The following is a 19,613-nucleotide window of genomic DNA, read 5'->3' on the forward strand; positions in this document are numbered from 1 at the left end:
GGAAGCTGTTAGAAAGCACCAGCGTACTTGTTTTGAGTGTTGTAAGTGGCGGTCAAATCCTGTAACACAACAGATGGCTGACTTACCCCCTCCGAGACTTAGACTATTCAAGCCAGCCTTTTATTCATCAGGAATGGACTGTTTTGGGCCATTCTTGGTCAAATTAGGTCGCAGAGTAGAGAAAAGATGGGGTCTCTTCTTCAAGTGCCTTACTACAAGGGCGGTGCACATCGAAGTACTTACTTCCATGGACAGTGATGCCTTCTTGATGGCATTGAGGAGGTTCATTAGTCGTCGTGGTCAGCCTGCAGAATTATATTCTGATCAAGCCACTAACTTTAGAGGTGGGGATACTGAGCTACGAGACGCCTTCAACCAGCTCAGCTCGGATCTGCAAAACATACTCGCCGTGCAACAACTACGCTTTCATTTCAATCCACCGGCTGCCCCACACTTTGGAGGTGTGTGGGAGAGGGAAATACGTTCGATAAAGACTGCCCTTCGTTCTGCTCTAGGCTCAGAAACGGTAACTGAGGAGGTACTTCAGACGGTTTTGATCGAGATTGAAGCTATCCTTAATTCCAAGCCGCTGGGGTATGTTTCTGCCGATCTAGCCGATCCGGATCCCATTACCCCCAGTTGCCTTCTGATGGGGCGGCCCGACGGTTCCTTACCCCAGGTGGTGTACCCACAGACTGAACTACTCACCAAGCGGCGATGGAGACACTCCCAGGTACTAGCTGACAGATTTTGGACATCGTTCATAAGGCATTACCTTCCTAGCATGCAGATGAGAGGAAAGTGGCAACGGCCATCACCTGATATTGAGACTGGTATCGTGGCCATGTTGGTTGACTCTCACTTGCCTCGATCCCTGTGGCAGATTGGCAGAGTAACAAAGGTATTTCCTGGTCCAGATAATCGTGTAAGAACAGCGGAGATACAGATAAAGGACAAAACGTACACTCGACCCATAGCGCATCTGATTGCACTCCCTGAAATCCGAGATGATGAGCCTTCTGAAAGTGCAGATGCCATGAAACCCTGAGTTAGTTTTCAACGGTGCAAATTTACAGCTAAATTTGGGGGCGGCAATGTTGAGGAGGCGGGCTTAACGCACCTGTCAGTCACCGTACGGAGTCGACGGAAGGAGATAAAAGAAAGACGTGGCCACGATCCAGGCAAATTATCCTCACCTTTTATGGGTTTCTGTGCGTCTTTGAATGATTGTAAGTTCACGTTTTATTCATGGACAAAACCCTTCATAGTTATAGTATTCTGTTTTATATTTAATTTGATGTTTTGTCACTGTTATTTTAGTGTATCTCGCAGTGCTAAGGCTATGCTAGCGCATTCGATTCGGTTTGCAATTATGATGCCTAATTTGTATTGTAACCTGATAACAAGTTTATATATGTGATTATGCTTATTTACCAACTGAATATTGTGCGCTGGGTGTGAGTTTAATTATGTGTACACACATACTTTCAGTTACGTTATTTGATTCCGTGCGCTAAGTCCGTTTACATAAATATATGACGGCGCTGATTTAAATAGCTTTATTACGAGTTGTTGTTCATGTGATATGCATACTGTGAATATATCATATATATTTATACTTTATCTGAAAGCATATTGAGGCTGTGTAATTTTATTTACTTATTGTTTCTGTTTATTTTAGAACCACACCCATCGTAAAACCCATACCAGAACTTAATAAACCCCTTCTTGGAACTTGACCCGTGATTACCTCTTGTGTTCTGACCAACATACCAAAAGGAAGGCTAGATACATTAAAACCTCCTTAGAACTACAATCCTTAATGCCTTACTATTCAATAGAAGGGAAGCACACCAAGACGCCATCTAATTACGCGCCTTGGGGATTATCGCACAGTGGCCTTCAAGCAAACTATTCAATAAAATACCCTCCGGGGTGGTATATTGTCCTTTTGTGTACGTGTCGTTGCTTCGCCCGTCACAAATGAAAGACACTGAAGTGCGACTTCTGCTTTCACCCAGCAATCACTGCAGAAAATGTGAAGGCCAGAAAGCATACTGCAGCCGGCAAGATTCACAAGAGGAACATGATGTGAGTGACACAATTTGGTATCATCACTTTGCCAGGGTTTAGGTGAAGTGCACAGATAGAGGACCCAAACGTAGACAGCGGTTAAGGGGTTTTAACAAAGACTTTAATATTATAAAACAAAACAAAGACAAAACAAAAACCCATGAGAGGGTAAAACAAGAACATGGGTATAACAGGACACGAGAACAGGAACAAGACAAAATACATCTAACAAGACTAAAGATAACAAATGACACTAACTACACTAACAAGACATGAACTCACCACAAGCAACAAGTGAGAATGAACCAGCAATGAACAGAAAACACAAAGGCATTATAAGGGATCAAAATCAAGAGAGGACAGGTGTGGGGCATGAAATCCTAATGAGCACTTACGAGGAAACAAGAGGACAGGAACGATGGCGAGACCGGAGAGAGAGTATGGCGAGCCATAAGTGCCAAAATCGTCTCTCTCCACATAAAACATGGGGTCCTCTCATGATCCTGCCACTAGGCCTAGGCCTAGAGAAACATGACATTTCTGTGGCAGATTTGTGGGGGAATTTTTACTTTACAAATTACAGACATGGCCGATTCGCACAGGATTAAGATCACAGACAACCTCTGCAATTATTACAAATGACTAGAGGTCCCCAGGTAATACTTATCACGTGCGAATAGGGCTATCAGGTCATATCAAGTGATCTCTAACAAAGCAATAGTGACACATGGTACAAATTTGTTTTACTCACATAAGATTACCGCACCATTCCTATCGGATCCAATATTGATGGCACAGCACTGCTTTTTTAATTTTAGTCTCTCTGCAAATCCAGCGTCGAACTGTGCCTTGTTCACAAAGGAATCTGCGCTGAAATGAAGCCAACAAACGCTCAATGCCCACGTGAGCTGGAACGTCTTTAAAAATAAACTTCAACCACACGTTTCTAATGTCTGAATCCGAAGTAAGGTTATGCAGCGATCTTTAACGGCATGTTTATTGCCTGTAGACGGGGCTAGAAAAGTAGTCGTTGATATTATTCTGTGTAGGCGTAGTTCAACCTGTCATAGATAGGTGCATTCCAGGACCTGGTGTTTGCTGGGCCTGGTGTCAATAACAGTTGTAATTTCAGTAACAAGGGCTTTTTCAGTTCTGACAATTAAAAAGCTCAGGTTAAAATGTATGTCTAAATTCATGACTTCTTTAAACACAATCGCTCCTGAATCAGCCCAGGATGTGACATCTTTAGTTTTATACATTTTATCTCAAATTCTTTGGAACATTCTTTATACTGTCCTGGACACTCATGCTATCTGTCACAGCAGGGATTTATTTTTCAATGTGGTCAGGTTGTGGAAGGGTTAATGATTATGTGTTGGTCTCTCTGTCCCCTTGTTAAGAGAGTGATAAAAATCACCGCTACACACATTCTAAGATAACCAACGATCAAAAAGAGCTTCCATGACTTTAACATCGGCTGTGAAAGCTGTTCTGTGTTAACCATTGACATTGTGTGTGTGTGCGTGCATACCTCTAAAACACTTCTATGAAACGTCCTTTGAAGTCCTGCTTGCAAATGTCTCCTAGTCAATCTGCTTGTTTTATTCTCCGTTTTAGGTCCAATATAAAAAGGCAAAACTAACGCTTCTGTTATTAGTGTCAATTAATATAACCGATCTGACTCAATCAGTCCGGTGTCATTTCCCTTGCCATTGTGAGACAAAAATCGGGATCCCTAACAAAGATTGACATTTGCACATGGACTAGCAGACCTTCGTTACACTTCGATCGATCCGCATGTGTTAAACTGATGTAGTGAAGTTGACGCCATTGTTACTGTTTATTGCTTAAAGCCAAAGCTTATAAATACATGTGCACTGAGAGGGGGACTGACCAATCACAACAGCCTGAGAAACAGTAGCTTGCTGATATGGTATGGAATTGGTCTGTTTGAACCCCTCCCTCAGGTAAAAAAAACCTCTGCGATAGAGTCATGTTTACTCAAACACATTTCCGAATGAATTACTTATGTAAAATATTATACATTATGGATAAGTATAGATACTGTATATTTGTATTAAACTTCTCAAATCTGCAACAAAAATGACTGTTTACTTCCCGCTATCAATGCTAATGCTTCTCAAACAAGTTGTTTCTTCTTCGGGTCTTGTCTTGGTTACAAAAACAACACGCACGGCATAGAGGCTACGCCGTAGGTCCTATGCAGAACTTAAAACCGGGCTTAAGTCAGGACTACCAGTCAGCGTGTTTTGGAAGGAAGGACTTATATAAACCGGAAAAAAGCGGTGAACAATAGACTTGAAATATGTGAAATATGAAGCGTCTTTTTAAAACTACAGGTATGAACATCCACCGTTAAATCAAAGCTTCAAAAACAGCAAAAGAATGGCTTCTTTAAAACTCTGAAAGTTAATAAATTTTTGGTAGATGTGATCTGGAAATTATCTGGCTGAAACATTAAATTTAGTAATAATAGAATAAAAGATGAATATATCATTTTATGAGGGTTTTTTCATTTTAAACCCTGATTTTTTGTGGAAAATCTAACGCTGCTCAAAAAAAAAAAATGCAATAAAACTCATATTGTTGTTAATTATTAACATATCCAAGACTGTTATAATCAAAAAATCGGATTCACATTTAGTATATGGAACAAAAAAATCATGAAAAAACAACATTGTCACAGTGTAAACAAACTGTTATTTAAAGGCTTAGAATTCTAAAAGCGAATGAATGCTTGATATTTATGATAAGAACTGATTCCAGCGAGAAAAAAAAGAAGTCATTGAAAGTGTGAAAAAATATGGATATATAATGTTTTTATCATCGTTATTAGACACTGACATTTTTTTGTGTAAACTTACATTGCTCAATAAAAAACAATACATTAAAATTATGTTGTTGTTGATTAATAACATATCTTAGACTATAATAATACATAAATAAATCCACTTTCAGCGTTATAGTGAGGTTTTTTTATACACAAGGGTTAAAACTGGTGGCTCAAGACAGAGAGCCACCCAAGTGACTGTTTCCGGTCTATCCAGGAATTTAAAAGGAGAAATAATTGAAACACGGGAGTTTCACGGGAGAAATAACAATACGGTATATGGGCGGGAGTTGGGTGTGAAAAATAAAACTATCCCGTGAAAAACAGTATATTGACAGCTATGCCCCATCCTCCTAAGCCCAGCCCTGATGGGACCAAACGACTGTTTCTTGAAGTGCCCTTCTGCGTTATCATCTCGTGTCCATAAGGAGGCGCCATCGCCACACAAAGAACCATGGCGAAAACTCAGAAACATATCCAATCCGTTGTTCCCTTCTAAATCTGTCATTCCGACGGGCCCTTTAAAGTGGCCAGTTCTTAGGCCGATACATCCCGTTTGGACACACCGTTTTTTCTCATACACAGATAGTTCCCCCTAGTGGACACAATCAGTTTTTGCAGAACAATTGCTTAAAGCGGACCTGCAATGGTGTGTCATGCATTCTGACTTCTTAACAACGTTAAACATGCTGTCTTCCAATGGTTAACAAAGTTTTTTTCGAGCATATAAAACGGTTTTGTAACAACTTTTCTTAGTCCCTTATTGTACAATTCTCCCAGAAATATGCGGCATGGCCACAATAGAGCAGGAGAAGGAGTATGCGCTTACGTTACTTTCACTTGTACGCAGGAGAGAGAGAGAGAGAGAGAGAGAGCATACATTTGCGAAATTCAGGTGTTTATTCACTGCATTTGGGTGATGAAAGTCATATAAACTGTGGATATGACACTGGATGTGGAGATCGTTTGAAACTGATATATGGAGCCGTCCCAGCTCTAAAAATTGCCGGACATGCACCGCATGGTGAGTGAAACTGATGTCTGTATTTTGTTGACAATGGGAGCCCACGTGCTTTGATTCAGCCTACCCCTCCCCCCGCACGCGCCGCATGTTTTCGGAAACAAAAACGTAAAGCTGTATCTATCTTTTATAAATGTGATCAAACTAAATAATATTGGAAGATAAGAAGTATGCAATAATATTCCATAGGTACTCAAGATTAATAAGAGATTGGCAGAAACATTGTGTGTTACGCCCGCTTTAAACACAACAACCTGTTTTTAAAGTGGGTCATATTGTGCGTATACGTGTGTTTTTGTGTCTTTGGAGTGTTATAAGTTGCCCATGCATGTATTAGACACGTAAATTTGAAAAAAATAAAGTGTCAGAACAAAAGACGCATTTAATCTAAAAGTAAATGCTCACCCAGACCTGCCGGAAACGCCTCGTGTTACCCCCCACCACAAATCTACGTAAAATTGTGGTATTATTTGACTAAGACCGCCCTATGTCAAATGAATATCACCAATAATAATACATTTATATTTATAAATTAAAATGTATTTTATAAAACTATAATGTTGCATCTGTCTAGTGATTGATTTGGTTTTATTGTTATTTTCAATTGCAATGCACAAGTACAGCCCATATCATAATAAAACACACCATTAGACATGATTACTTTTCCTAACTGTTTCATCAAACGAGACAAAATCATTCAAAACAAATAAAACACTGCAAAAGTTGCAGTTTGATTTAAGTGTATAAATTAGACTTCTATCTGTAAATGTGGCTGTTTTGCCAGGAATTTTAGGATAGCTTAAAATGAAAGTTTATTCGGGGGCATCACTAACTACCATAGTAGTTTGGTTTCCTACTTTGGAAATTATTGTGGGCCCAGAATTGTTTGGTTACAAACATTCTTCCAAATATATTCTTCTGTGTTTATTGGAACAATAAAATGTATACATGCAGGTTTCAAACAAATTGAGGCTGAGTAAATGATGATTCAACTTTGGGAGAACAGTCTCTTTAAGTATATTTTTTATTCATAAATGCAAACATTGTACTGCATATGTTAACTTTCCATTAATACTACGTTTATGTAAAACATGTAAATATTTTTTATTAATAACAGTATTTATAAAAATATGTTTTTATAAAAATATGTTGCTAATTATAACGGGAATAATAGACGTCACACGTGATACGTTTTTTTTATGAGTTTAACCTTAAATACTTGGCAACCCAGCTCTTCGGCTACATTGATAAAGAGGCTCAGGCGGAGTAACGTTACTGTCTAGTGGATTCTGGAACCTCATGCGTTATGGAGAAAGTAAGTATAAGCACTTTAGTAAAAGCAATTGCGTGTTATGAAAAATGTAGGCTTTTTTAAATGAACTTGCACACTATCCACGTTTAAAGATTTTTAATATTGCTAATATTAAAGCTATATACTTAGCTTAGCTTATTTTACCTTAGCCTAGCTTAGCTTAGCTTGTAAGTGGGAAACATGCAGAGTCTGAATGGCAGGCTGGCTCATAACGTTAGCAGCTAAATCTGACACTCGATGTGGTGTAACGTCCGATCACTACAGATACTTTGTATCCAGGGTGGTGGTCTCTTGCTGACTGGAATTATTAGCATTTGTATTTAAGTCCTTGAATAATACAGTTTTTTTTTTTTATTCGCCAGATTCACATAACCAGTTAGCAGGTTAGCATGTGCTCATGTTACATCTAGAGACGTCTGGTGTTAAGGGCGCAACGAAATGCATTCGGTTGATCAAGCTGAAACTTGCCTTTCTTGGTAAAGCAAATTGTCATTGCAGTACGTCAGTTGAGGAATCAGAATTTTTTTATATAAAGGAGTCATATTTGGAACCACGTTTTGCTGAAGAGAAATTCGATTTTCTGGAACTCGTATTTCCACCAAAAAGTATGCAATAAAACATCCAGAATATCATAAAATATATTCGTAATCCATTATAAGAAACTTTGATGAATGTTTAGTACAATAAAACTTCTATAACTTTCTTTATTTTCTCTAACTTTCCACGACAGTTTAAAGACAATTCTAGAAATTGGGAAATGGAGCATCAAAACTCCGAGGCTTTCCTCTCGTTTTTTGCGAGAAGAGTCGAACCTTCGAGAGTGTAGAAAACTGCGCCATCTCTTGGTTAGGGAAACGAAGCGCAGCCAATTTCCTGTTGAGGAAGCTGTGTTGAAGATGCAGCCATCACACACTCCATAGCAGGTGTGCCTGTTCCTGGAGATCTAGGCTCCATCCAAAACCTCTAACTGTGACTCTCACACTGAAATCATTTGCTAGCCTGAGCTGCTTCATAGGACTGTTTATTGGCAAGGGCCTTGCTTACAATAGATCCTTCAAAATAGATGGGTCGCCATACAATATATTGTAATACATTTCGATATGATGCATACTAGGGATGCCAGAATTCTCAATATAAAATTGAACTGTTCGGTACTGCCCCCACGATTCATGAATTGCGGTTTTCGTTAAAATTATTTCTGTGAGCTAGGGTTGTCACAATACTGGAATTTCTAACTTCGGTACGATACCTTGAAAAATATTGATATTCGATACCACGCACGGAAAAAAACTGCCACAACATTAAGGGGTTTTTTTTTTTTTATTAGAAGTTGTTTGAAGTAGGGATGCTCCGATCCACCTTTTTTGCTTCCGATACCGATTTCGATACCTGAGATTCAGTATTGGCCGATACTGAGTAGCTTGGTAAAACTGCACATGTAAAAATAAACGGAAAAAGATATAATAGTTTAGTCTGTGCAAATAGAAATTCAAAATCTAATTATCCCCAAAACTCAGCGCATTGACATCTTTATTTTTTTCCGTATACGTGTTTGCAGACTTTTTGGTACAGTTCAGGTCTCAGTAAAATATTTACGATTCACCATGTCGTACCGAGGCTCCAGGTGGTTTATAAGGAGTCTGAAGCCATTGTTCGCAACGACGGATAGCGGTTGCAAATCCATAATAATGAAATTCAGTGTGCTTTCAGTGATTTTCGCTGCTTTCACACTACTAGATGGAAATTTCTGAATTCTTTCCGCTGTCTCCTCCAAAGTTAGCTGCTTCGTACCGTCTCGTTTTAGTTTCTTCAGCTTATTGAACTCGGCGTGCTTAAATTAGTAGTATTATAATGAACAGCTTTATCACCACCCCTCGGAACATTTACTTCGCATGTATTGCAAACAGCGGTGTAACTTGTTTGCTAGCTGTTCTAAAATAAATCTAAATGGCAGATATTTTTTGTCGCTCCATGCTGTTCGCTGCTCAATGTAAGCTATGTTCGCTTGTTCACGCGCACTACGTACAGAGCACGTTGCTAGCGTATGATGTCACACGCTTCGCAAAGCACAGCCACGAGAGAGTTTAAGCGCCGGTGTCTCCAGGAACTTTTACATCGCTTAGCAGAAATTTTATGTCAGCTAGATCGGGTATCGGTGCAATTTGTCACCGATACCCAATCTAGAATTTTATTCAGTATCGACGCCGATTTCCGAAACAAATATCAGATCGGAGCATCCCTAGTTTGAAGCCAGGTTTCTCAACAGTATACTAGGGGTGGGCGATCTAGAAAAAAAATTCAAATCACGATTTTTTCCAGATAGATCACGATTCACGATTTTATCGCGGTTCTTCTTCAAGTTGGTTTTAAGACTATTTTGCAAATTAAAGGGGCTTCAATACAGCCAAACTAAGTCCCCATATAAAAATATACTCTTTACCATTTATATTATGAAGAATATTTTAATCAAGTTAATATTTAATGCAAGTGCAAGACCATAAATCAGCTGTTAGCAAAAAACTTTACATTTTGTTTTTCATCTTGTTGCGGCATTTGGAGTGAAGCTGTGGAATGTGGAATGTGGAGGATAAATATTTTTGGCTGGGTATTTCGTAACGTGGATCTACGACTTTGAGCAGTTTTTTAAAGCCCTCATTTTCCACAGTCTTTATGGGAATCATGTCTTTGGCCAGGTAAAATGCGACCGCGTCAGTGACATCTTTCCAGCGCTTGCTCGTTCTGTCATACGGATACGTGTTTTTTTTTCTCAAATGGTTCTTTCGGTAAAGTCGTTGTTTAGGCCTTTTAGTTTCCGTATGCTTGGTTGTACCTGGTTTACTCGCGTGGGATCCCTTTATAATTTGACTGTCAGCATACTCTTTCAGTCCCTTTTATTTTGAGGTGGTTAAAAAGGTTCGTTGTGTTGCCTTACGACGCTCGAATCTTATCATTGCCACATTTGCAAATAACTGTTGTTTGGGCCGTGTCAGTTGGGGAAAACCCAAACCATTTCATTATTACTGATGGAGAACTTTTTTAGGGACCAAGTCCTCCGTTTTTCCCTCGATCTTCACTGACCGCGTCACTTAATCTTACTGAATTCACAAGCAACGTATACGAGCTTGTTTACATGGCACAATCTATCGCAAGTATGTTGACGAATTCTATAGAACAGCACTATATATGACGATTTAACGATTTTCCCGAAAAAGTGGATCGTGCAGTCATTTTAATCGTTCGCGATCTAATATCGTCATATCGCACACCCCTACAGTATACACAGGAACCTGATCCATGCATATGTACACTACAGCCCTGTTCAGCTTCTTAGCTTCATTTGAGTTTGCTTCATACTTTCTTTGCTGTTCAAATACAGCTGGTAGTGTAGGTTGTGAGTGTGTTGTTTTTGTTGCAGGTCGAGTCTCATCTTCTTTCTGGTGCTACAAGAGAATGCCAAACTTTAATAAACACATTTATATATTTTTTTACCACACTTTTAAAATGAACTGAACTATCTAACTAATCTTAGAACTTAAGTTAATGGTAATAGATATTTGTTAACATGAATAAACAATGAAAAATACTTCCAAAACATGTATTAATCTTAGTTAAAGTTAATTTAAACTAACTTTTACTAATACATGTATGTACTAATTAAAATCCAAAGTTCTATCTGTTAATATTTTTTTTCATTGGACCAGAGCAAACATGATCCGTCGTATTTTTATTACATACTGTCATCAAAGATTTAAATATATCGGATTATATTAACTTTAAGAATTACGGTGAAAAAACGAGACAACACTCATATCAGCAACAATACTAGGCCATCTTGTTAAATGTTTCAGTAATGTTAAAATATGAACAGTTACCAACCTCTCGAAATTCTTTACATAGATCCGGGTGTCTGTCTTTCAGGTGCTTTGCTATATTAGAGGTGTTAGCGCCTTTTGTTAGCACTGCTCTGTAGCAACTCTTGCATATTGGCTTGTTTGTGTCCTTCGGCTTTCCATGTTTCCAAATATTTCCAGAGAGCACTCCTGCTGTGTTCTTTATCAACCAAAGCCGGTTGCGGGGGTACGACGGCGTTTTAGTGCCACGAAATGTTACGAGATTAAAGTCAAAATGTTTCGAGAATAAAGTCGAAACGTAACGAGAATAAACTCGTTGTAATACGTATTTTGTTTACGGGAAAGTTGTAGTTTAAGAGTTTAAGTTATGTTTAAGCACGTCATCTGAACCAGTGAGTTAGTTCTTAGTTTGTGTCTGATTTTTTTTCTTCTGAATAAATTCAGTTTCCTACATGATCGCTGCAGTGTCCTTTTACTAATTATAACTCCGTGAAGATGCGCCAAAAAACAAAGAATTTCCTTATTGCTAAATCATAATCTAAAGTAGGATTTAACCAAATCCTCCACATCCATTGTTTCTAGCAATTCTGTTATTTTTCTCAAAATATTACGAGTTTATTCTACGAGTTTTTTCTCGTAACATTTCGACTTTAATCTCGTGACGTTTCGACTTTATTCTTGTAACATTTCGATCTTTTCCTCGAAATCTTGGACTTTTTTATTTTTAACGTGGCACTTTAACGCCGTCGTACGGAGGCGCCGCACACGCCATATTTATATTCACTTCACTTTTGCTATTTAACCAGAGCGAATGAGACGAGACACTGCAGGTCACGTGTGGTGTTTGTCAACGCGCTTTTGGAGATAAGTGAAAGTGACAGCTTGGCTAGGTTCGGTGTATCGATACTTCGGGAAATTAGTATTGGTATCGTTCAGATATTTCAGTATCGATATTTATCGAAATATCGCTATTTTTGACAACACTACTGTGAGCTTAATTACTCCCTGAAGTGGCTCTGTCCGTGTTTGCCTGGATGCTGAGCTAGATAAATGCATCCCCACAAGAAAATATCTAGTGGCGATTGATGGTCGGGCGGTGAAGCGAGGCTGCCTGCACGAACAGCAATGTGCTATTGGGTATAATGCTGATGGGCCATCGGAAGCATCAGAACCTAGTGGCTTTATTGTATCCCGCTGTACCAAAGTGATAAAATCTGAATTTGGCACATCAAGAATGTATTTCATGTGTTTAACACTGCATACAAAACTCTGCACACGCGCAGAGAGAGCATCTACAGCACCACGCCAATGTCCGTTTATCGAAAGTCATGACACTCTGCGGCCTTTCGGACAGCAATTTACTTCATAGCAAGAGTGCCTCAGGGCAGCTATTTAGCTGCTCCCATTGAACGCTATTGTTTGCTGTGTTAAACATGCACCGTACGTTTGTCTGTTTACTTCCATTACAGCATTCGCAAGTTTGCATTACTTTAGCTTAAATACTCCGATGCGGAAAACCTATTCAAGAAGCCTAATTTAATGGCATGTTGATGAAGAGTGGCTAAACCAAGAACTGCTGTGAGCTTCCAGTGTTCATCTTTACATCTATTCAATACAGCAGGAATTTGTACAAGTTGATTTTTGCTTAACGATTATAAAAAGTCAAATAAAATAAAGATCTGTGCTATAAAATATTGTTGTTGGCCCTTAACCTTTACTGTTCCTTAACATTGTACTATTCCGGTCACATAAGCAAAGAATAATGAAAAAAACCTTAAATGTGCCAAGCCATCAGAACTCTACCGAAAACCGTGAGTAAAACGCGAGGTACATATTGAACTGTGGGTGAGCTGTGTTTGATCCCTAGTTTAAATTGAGCAGCCTATCTGCATAACTGAGATGTACACATGATAACACGTCAACTTTAGCTCATTTGCAGTGCTGTAAAAAGGTATTTTCCCCCTTCCGGGTTTTTTTAAAATATATTTGTCATGATAAAATGATTCAGAAATCATCAAACAAATTTTTATATATCTAAAAGAAAACCAGAGTAAACACAAAATGCAGTATTTAAATGATACTTTTATTTATTAAGGGAAAAATCAATCCAAACATTTCTGACCCTATGTGAAAAAGTATTTCCCCCCTTGGTAAATTATGAATTAACTGTGATGAATTGAATAACGGAGTAAAATTTTACTGCCAGACCTGTTAAATCAAGAGATCACTTAAAAAGAACCTGTTTGTCAAACTGAAGTAGTCTAAAAGATTTCCAAAAGCAACACGTCATGCCGTGATCTAAAGAAATTTAAGAACAGATAAGAAACAAAGTGATTTCTACGGCTTTAGGACTCCAGCAAACCACAGTGAGAGACATTATCCACAAATGGAGAAAGCATGGAACAGTGGTAAACCATCATAGGAGTGGGCGGCCTACCAATATGACTCCAAGAGCACAGCGACAACTCGTCCAGTATCATAAGAGATCCCAGAACAACATCTAAAGAACTGCAGGCCTCTCTTGCTTCAGTTAAGATCAGAGTTCATGATTCTACTATAAGAACAAGACTGTGCAAAAATGGCATCCATGGGAGATTTCCATGCCAAAAACCACTACTGCACACAAAGGCAGGTCTCACATTTGCTAAAAAAACATCTTGATGATCCCTGAAACATTTGGGCAAATATTCTGTGGTCTGATGAGACAAATATTTAACTTTTTGGAAGGTCTGCATCCCGTTACATCTGGCATAAAACTACACATCATTTCATAAAAAGAACCTCATACCAACAGTCAAACAAGGTGGAGGTTGCGTGATGGTCTGGGGCTGGTTTTCAGCTTCAGGACCTGGACGACTGGCCATAATTGATGGAACTGTGAATTCTGCGCTCTACCTGAAAATTGTAAAAGAGAATGTCCGGCCATCGGTCTGTGACCTCAAGCTAAAACGCATTTGGGTTATGCAGCAGGACAATGATCCAAAACACACCAGCATGTCCACTTCTGAAAAGCTAAAAAAACTAAATAAAAGTTTTCAAGGAGCCTAGTCAACGTCTGGAATTAAATCCGATTGAAATGCTGTGGCATGACCTTTAAAAGGCTGTTCATGCCTTTCATGTTCAGAAATGTTTGGATTGTTTTTTTCCCTTAATAAATAACACCATCATTTAAAAACTGCATATTGTATTTACTCTGGTTTTCTTTGTGTAATATAAAAATTTGTTTGATCTGAAACATTTAAGCATGACAAATATGCAAAAAACAAGAAATCAGGAAGGGGCAAATACTTTTTCACAGCACTGTATGTTGATCATATTTTGCCGCTATATCTTCTAATATCTTAAGTACGCACCAAACGCACTTCATTTTAAAACTCATAAATCTTCAGTTTTTATCCAATCATGACTGTTGACACCACAAATATGAGATTTTAGTGTTATCCAAGGGTTTACTAATGTACAGTGTAAGATGTCAAGTTATGAATACCAGGCAGAATCTCTTAACCCCTGGTAAATTATAAGTAGTGTGAAACGTGAAACGGATAACCCAGGATTGTTATCCAGGGGTTTAGAAATACCCAGGGTTAACCATTTGAATTGTTAAAAGCCCTTTTCTGTGAAAGAAAAAAAGAGGAGAAATGAATGGTTTTATGTCCATTCAGTGTTTATCGATGTGGGTCTATGGTATTTAAAGAATTCCAACTGACTCCATGTTTTTTAGGCTTCCCAGTTGAAAGATCAGGGAAACAAGGCGCTCAGCGCAGGAAATTTGGATGAAGCAGTGAAGTGCTACACAGAGGCCCTGACATTAGACCCTTCGAGTCACGTCCTCTTCAGCAACCGCTCCGCAGCCTATGCCAAGAAGGGGGATTACGACAATGCCCTGAAAGATGCCTGCCAAACCATAAAGATCAAACCAGACTGGGGGAAGGTGAGTTAGTTAAAAAATGTAATTGAAGCATGTATGTTGTATAAAAAATAACTCCTAATTTATAATATCTGGTGACATCTTAAGGGATACTCAAGAAAAGCTGCAGCATTGGAGTTTCTTGGGCGACTTGAAGATGCCAAAACAACCTATCAGGAGGGGTTACGTCAGGAGTCAGCAAATCAGCAGCTTAAAGAGGGACTTCAGAATATCGAAGCACGATTAGCAGGTAAGCAATATTACCTTTTAGTTGTCTGTAAGCCAGTCTGCTGTATTTTCTCTCCAAGTTCGTGCAAATGATCCACTCTGTGATATTGTGTCTCTGGACTTGAACGAAACACTTAACGCACTGCAGCTGCTTCCAGACGTTGATGCGAAATCAAGACTTAATTCGCCCCAATTGACAACATATTTACACTGTCTAATTGTTCCCTGTTCCCGTTCGCCTGTGTTCTTGCACATAGCACCAGTGCTACAGACGTTGTGATGCACTATCCAAACAGTTGTAGCACAAGTATAAAATGTCCGTTGTTATATGTACTACCGTTTTTTTTCATGTGAGTGTTAAAGTTAACTAGTTTGTTGTGCATATGTTTGAGTTCCAGTGTGTGTTTGACGATAGCTTTTCTCAAACAGTGAAATGGTTAAAAAATTAACTTCTTTTCAAGTGCTGCTCTGATTAGTTTATGTTCATGTCCTCATACAGTGAGACTTGAATACAAATCCCTGATCGTCTTGTCTGCTTTAGTAGCCCTATTTTGAAACAAAAGTTCTCTCTAAATGTGTGTTCAAGCAATAGGATTTCACTTACCCATCTAAATATTAAACTATTTATTAACCTTACTTTGTTTTATTATATAAATATGGGAAATGGTGGGAAATTATCTTTTTTTTTATTTTTACGTGTATTGTTTTGTTCTGCAGAGAGGAAGATGATGAACCCATTTTCTGTTCCTAACTTGTATGAGAAGTTGGAGGCTGACTCTCGAACACGGGGGATGCTTTCTGACCCCAGCTACAAGGAGCTGCTGGAACAGCTCCGAAATAAACCTTCGGATCTTGGGACGTAGGTGTCGGTCTCTGCAGCTGTAATTGTACTTGTGTTTCTTAGGCTGTTTTAAGACGAGATATAGTCAGCTGGTCATTAATGCAAAATATTCATTACTGGGTGTTCAGGGCTGAGTTTCCCAAAACCGCCTTAACGCTACGTCATTGTTAAGTTATATCTTAAGCTGTACCTTATTGTTAATGCGTGTTTCCCGAAACCTTCTTAGTTAAGTATACCTTCTCTAAGTCATACTTTCGTAAGGTTGGTCTGGACCGCTCTTAGCAATACCTTATCGCCTTTGATGCTGCTTACTAGGGTTGTCATGGTACCATAAACATGTCTTGCGATACTATACCAGCTGAAGTATCTTTACACCAAGTAGTATCACAATGCTGTGCCATAAAATTCAAATCTATACAAAAAACACAGATTTAGAAGAAAAAAAATGTATTTACTATAGTAAACTTTATTATACTTTGCACCAGAATATGTTGTTGTATTAACTGTAGCAATTGTATAAATTGTAGCAAATACTGTAGTAAACTTAAATATTTACGATAAGACTCAAAAACACTAGTATCTAGGAATTTAGTAGTTTACTTTAGTAAATACTAAAGTACACTAGATCATTTTCTTGTGGGAAGTAATTTAAATGTGGGACAAAAATTCATTGATACAGCAGTGTTTTTTATATATATATATATATATACATGTATGTATATAATTAGGGCTGTCAAAATTACCGTGTTAAAACGCCTTAACGCAAATTCATTTTAACGGCACTATATTTTTTTACGTGCGATTAAGGCAGCGCGCATTTTCTGTTTGACCCTTGGCGTTGCAAACAGAAATGGAGAAAGAATAAATTCTCCGGTTTAATACACTCAGTGTAGGCTATTGAAATGTTTTCATGAATAAAATTGTAATACACTCTAGGTTTTTAGCGTTTTTAATTACAGCATATTATCCCAAGGCATATCAGCTGGCAAACCATTTGACAGGAAAGACGAAGTCTATATAAAGTGAATGAATGTAATAGGGTGTGTGGTCAAACTATGGCAGCGAGACAGCGAATAGTTGACTTAAATCAAAGACTGCGCTGTCCGCAGAGCTAGTTAATTTGTGTATTTGCACAATTTCATTAGAGAAAATTTTTGTCCCCTGGCTACCATGTCCGAAGAGAAAATCCTCACAAAGTTAGCCCGCCGTGGGAGCAAATTCTGCATCTTTGTCGAAAACGAACTCAACGGAGCTACCCGAAAATCAGCTGCTGCATGGCGGCTCTTCATTTTTTATGCCGTAGGGAGTTTTCTGGGGATGAATATGGTTATGGCGGTGCGTTCACTCATTGACACAAATCCTGCTTCATTATGCCATCGATTACATACGTATGCTTTTTGCCAGGCGTGATGTGATTGAGGCATATCAAGGCTTCCATGCCATTGCAGGTGTCCCGCGAGTGATTGGCATTCTGGATGGGACACTTATACCTATACACAAATAAGTGATCTACGCCAATAATGTGAATCAACACCGATTGTGGAGAACATTAAAACACAATGTCAAACTATGAGAATATAAAGACCCTTTAAAAAAAAGCCAAACAGCCAGTTAATGTATCTGGTTAACGCAGAAAACGTATGGCCGTGAGGGTGCGGGATCAGAAACTTGCAAAATTATAAATACATACACACATTTCTTTCTTTCTTTATACTATTTTAGTCAACCTTGATGAATGCTATTTCTAAAGCGTTTCTTTATAATAAACATAGTTCTCTCAATACGTTACCCACTCTATAACGCAAGGTAGAGCGAACAATCGATTCCAGAGGCATCGATATCAATCTATACAGCACCACCGCCATGGACAGCACCTGCTAACGTTGCACTCAAGAAGGTTTACCTTAAAGAGCACGTTTAAAGGTTTGTGTAAATTTCCTAACGTTGTATTGTAGTACCCAACAACATGTTCAAATGCATCAAAGGTAAAAAAACTGTGCTATTTTCTTAAAATATCCATTTAGTATCTATCCATTTCTCAAAGATCCCTAAACGATTCCCCCGAAGCTGTTCAAATTTTCTGCTTCTCTAAACTCCTCACTACCCCGAGTCCAGTGTGCTACGATTGGCCAACTGGCCCAATAGGTTGTGATGGTCTTTTTTCATACTGACTGCGTGTCAGAAACGAAACGCCCATTACCAGTTCTTATCTCAGGAAGGTTTTTGTAAACAAAGACGCTGTGTATAAAAATGGCATCAGTATAACCATATCACAAGTACTCCATCTATCTTCATAAACCATTCAGACTATTGTTTTCTATTGATCTTTTTTCGTTATGGTTTTGGGAGAACAACAACGGCTCTATCCAAAAGTTGATCATTACTTTGATTATACAGCGAGGATAAACTGAGAACTTCCAAAGATAATGCATGTACCTATACATAATAGAATTATATAGTACTGCAGTCCGTTTTTAAAATATTGACAAGCAAACCGTTTTGTTTGAAGGGGATCGTGACCACAGCTTTACTTTGCACACTTGACAAAGCCATAATGTGGGACATCTTGGCAAAGTGCTACCGTGACTAAACGATAAAGGGATACAGTTTGTACAATACTATGACACGTAGAACGACAACAGTTTACCGCCTTATTATTGGGTAAGAGTTGGATTATTAAAACTGTAACACTGTTATACATTGTTTACTTTGAAATCTACAGCTGTACTACATCTACAACACGGATTAGCACAATTACTTTATATTGTAAGCCCTCAATTCAACATGTACACATAACGTATTTTTCATGCTACTTACAGACGCTTGTTGGTCCAAATAAAGTTGCTATTGACTTGTCTTTAAGGCTCAAGCGGCTGGTAAATCCCGCCAAAATTTGAGAATCAATCGTCAGAAAATGACGAGCACATAAGACAAGGTTGGAATTTTACTGCAGTGGTATCGTGGAAAACATAAAATTTAACCACTGATCCTTACACATCGTCATCATTTGGCAGCAAAAACATTTACATTTACATTTAGTCATTTAGCAGACGCTTTTATCCAAAGCAACTTACAAGTGGGGTAGGTAATCGAAGCAATTGGGACAGCATAAGTACAACAAAAGCATAAGTGCAATCAAAAGAAGACTGGTCTCATATAGCCTAACACAGTATACATAATCATTCATTCATACTTCGTACATTCATTTTTTTTTCTTTTTTTATAAAGAGTAGAGAAGAAATAGATCAGTAAGATGTTTACGTAAGAGATGTGTTTTCAGGTGTTTCTTAAAGATGGCTACAGAATCTGCAGATCTTGTAGCAGCGGGCAGATCATTCCACATAGGTGGAACAGATCCGGAGAAGGTGCGCGAGAGAGATTTTTTTTTTACCTTTACGGGATGGCACCACAAGATGCCGTTCGTCTGCAGAGCTTAGGAATCTGGCGGGTACATATGTCTGCATTAGGGAGTGAAGATAAGGTGGTGCCGAACCAGTGGTGGTCTTGCAGGAGCAGAGTCTTGAATTTG

At 38.5% G+C, this 19,613-nt stretch overlaps 1 protein-coding gene across 1 annotated transcript in view; it reads left to right on the top strand.

The window, feature by feature from the left end:
- Nucleotides 1–7,136: 7,136 nt before the first annotated feature.
- stip1 (stress-induced phosphoprotein 1) overlaps nt 7,137–19,613 on the top strand; it is a 30,233-nt gene continuing 17,756 nt past the window's right edge. Inside the window, exons 1-4 of the mRNA XM_056745881.1 lie at nt 7,137–7,260; nt 14,830–15,039; nt 15,124–15,265; nt 15,961–16,102. Of these exons, the coding sequence (XP_056601859.1) occupies nt 7,252–7,260; nt 14,830–15,039; nt 15,124–15,265; nt 15,961–16,102 (503 nt within the window). The 5' untranslated portion in view covers nt 7,137–7,251. The remainder of the gene's footprint in view (nt 7,261–14,829; nt 15,040–15,123; nt 15,266–15,960; nt 16,103–19,613) is intronic.

This window comes from Triplophysa dalaica, chromosome 4 (genome assembly GCF_015846415.1).
Source record: "Triplophysa dalaica isolate WHDGS20190420 chromosome 4, ASM1584641v1, whole genome shotgun sequence".
NCBI lineage: Eukaryota > Metazoa > Chordata > Actinopteri > Cypriniformes > Nemacheilidae > Triplophysa > Triplophysa dalaica.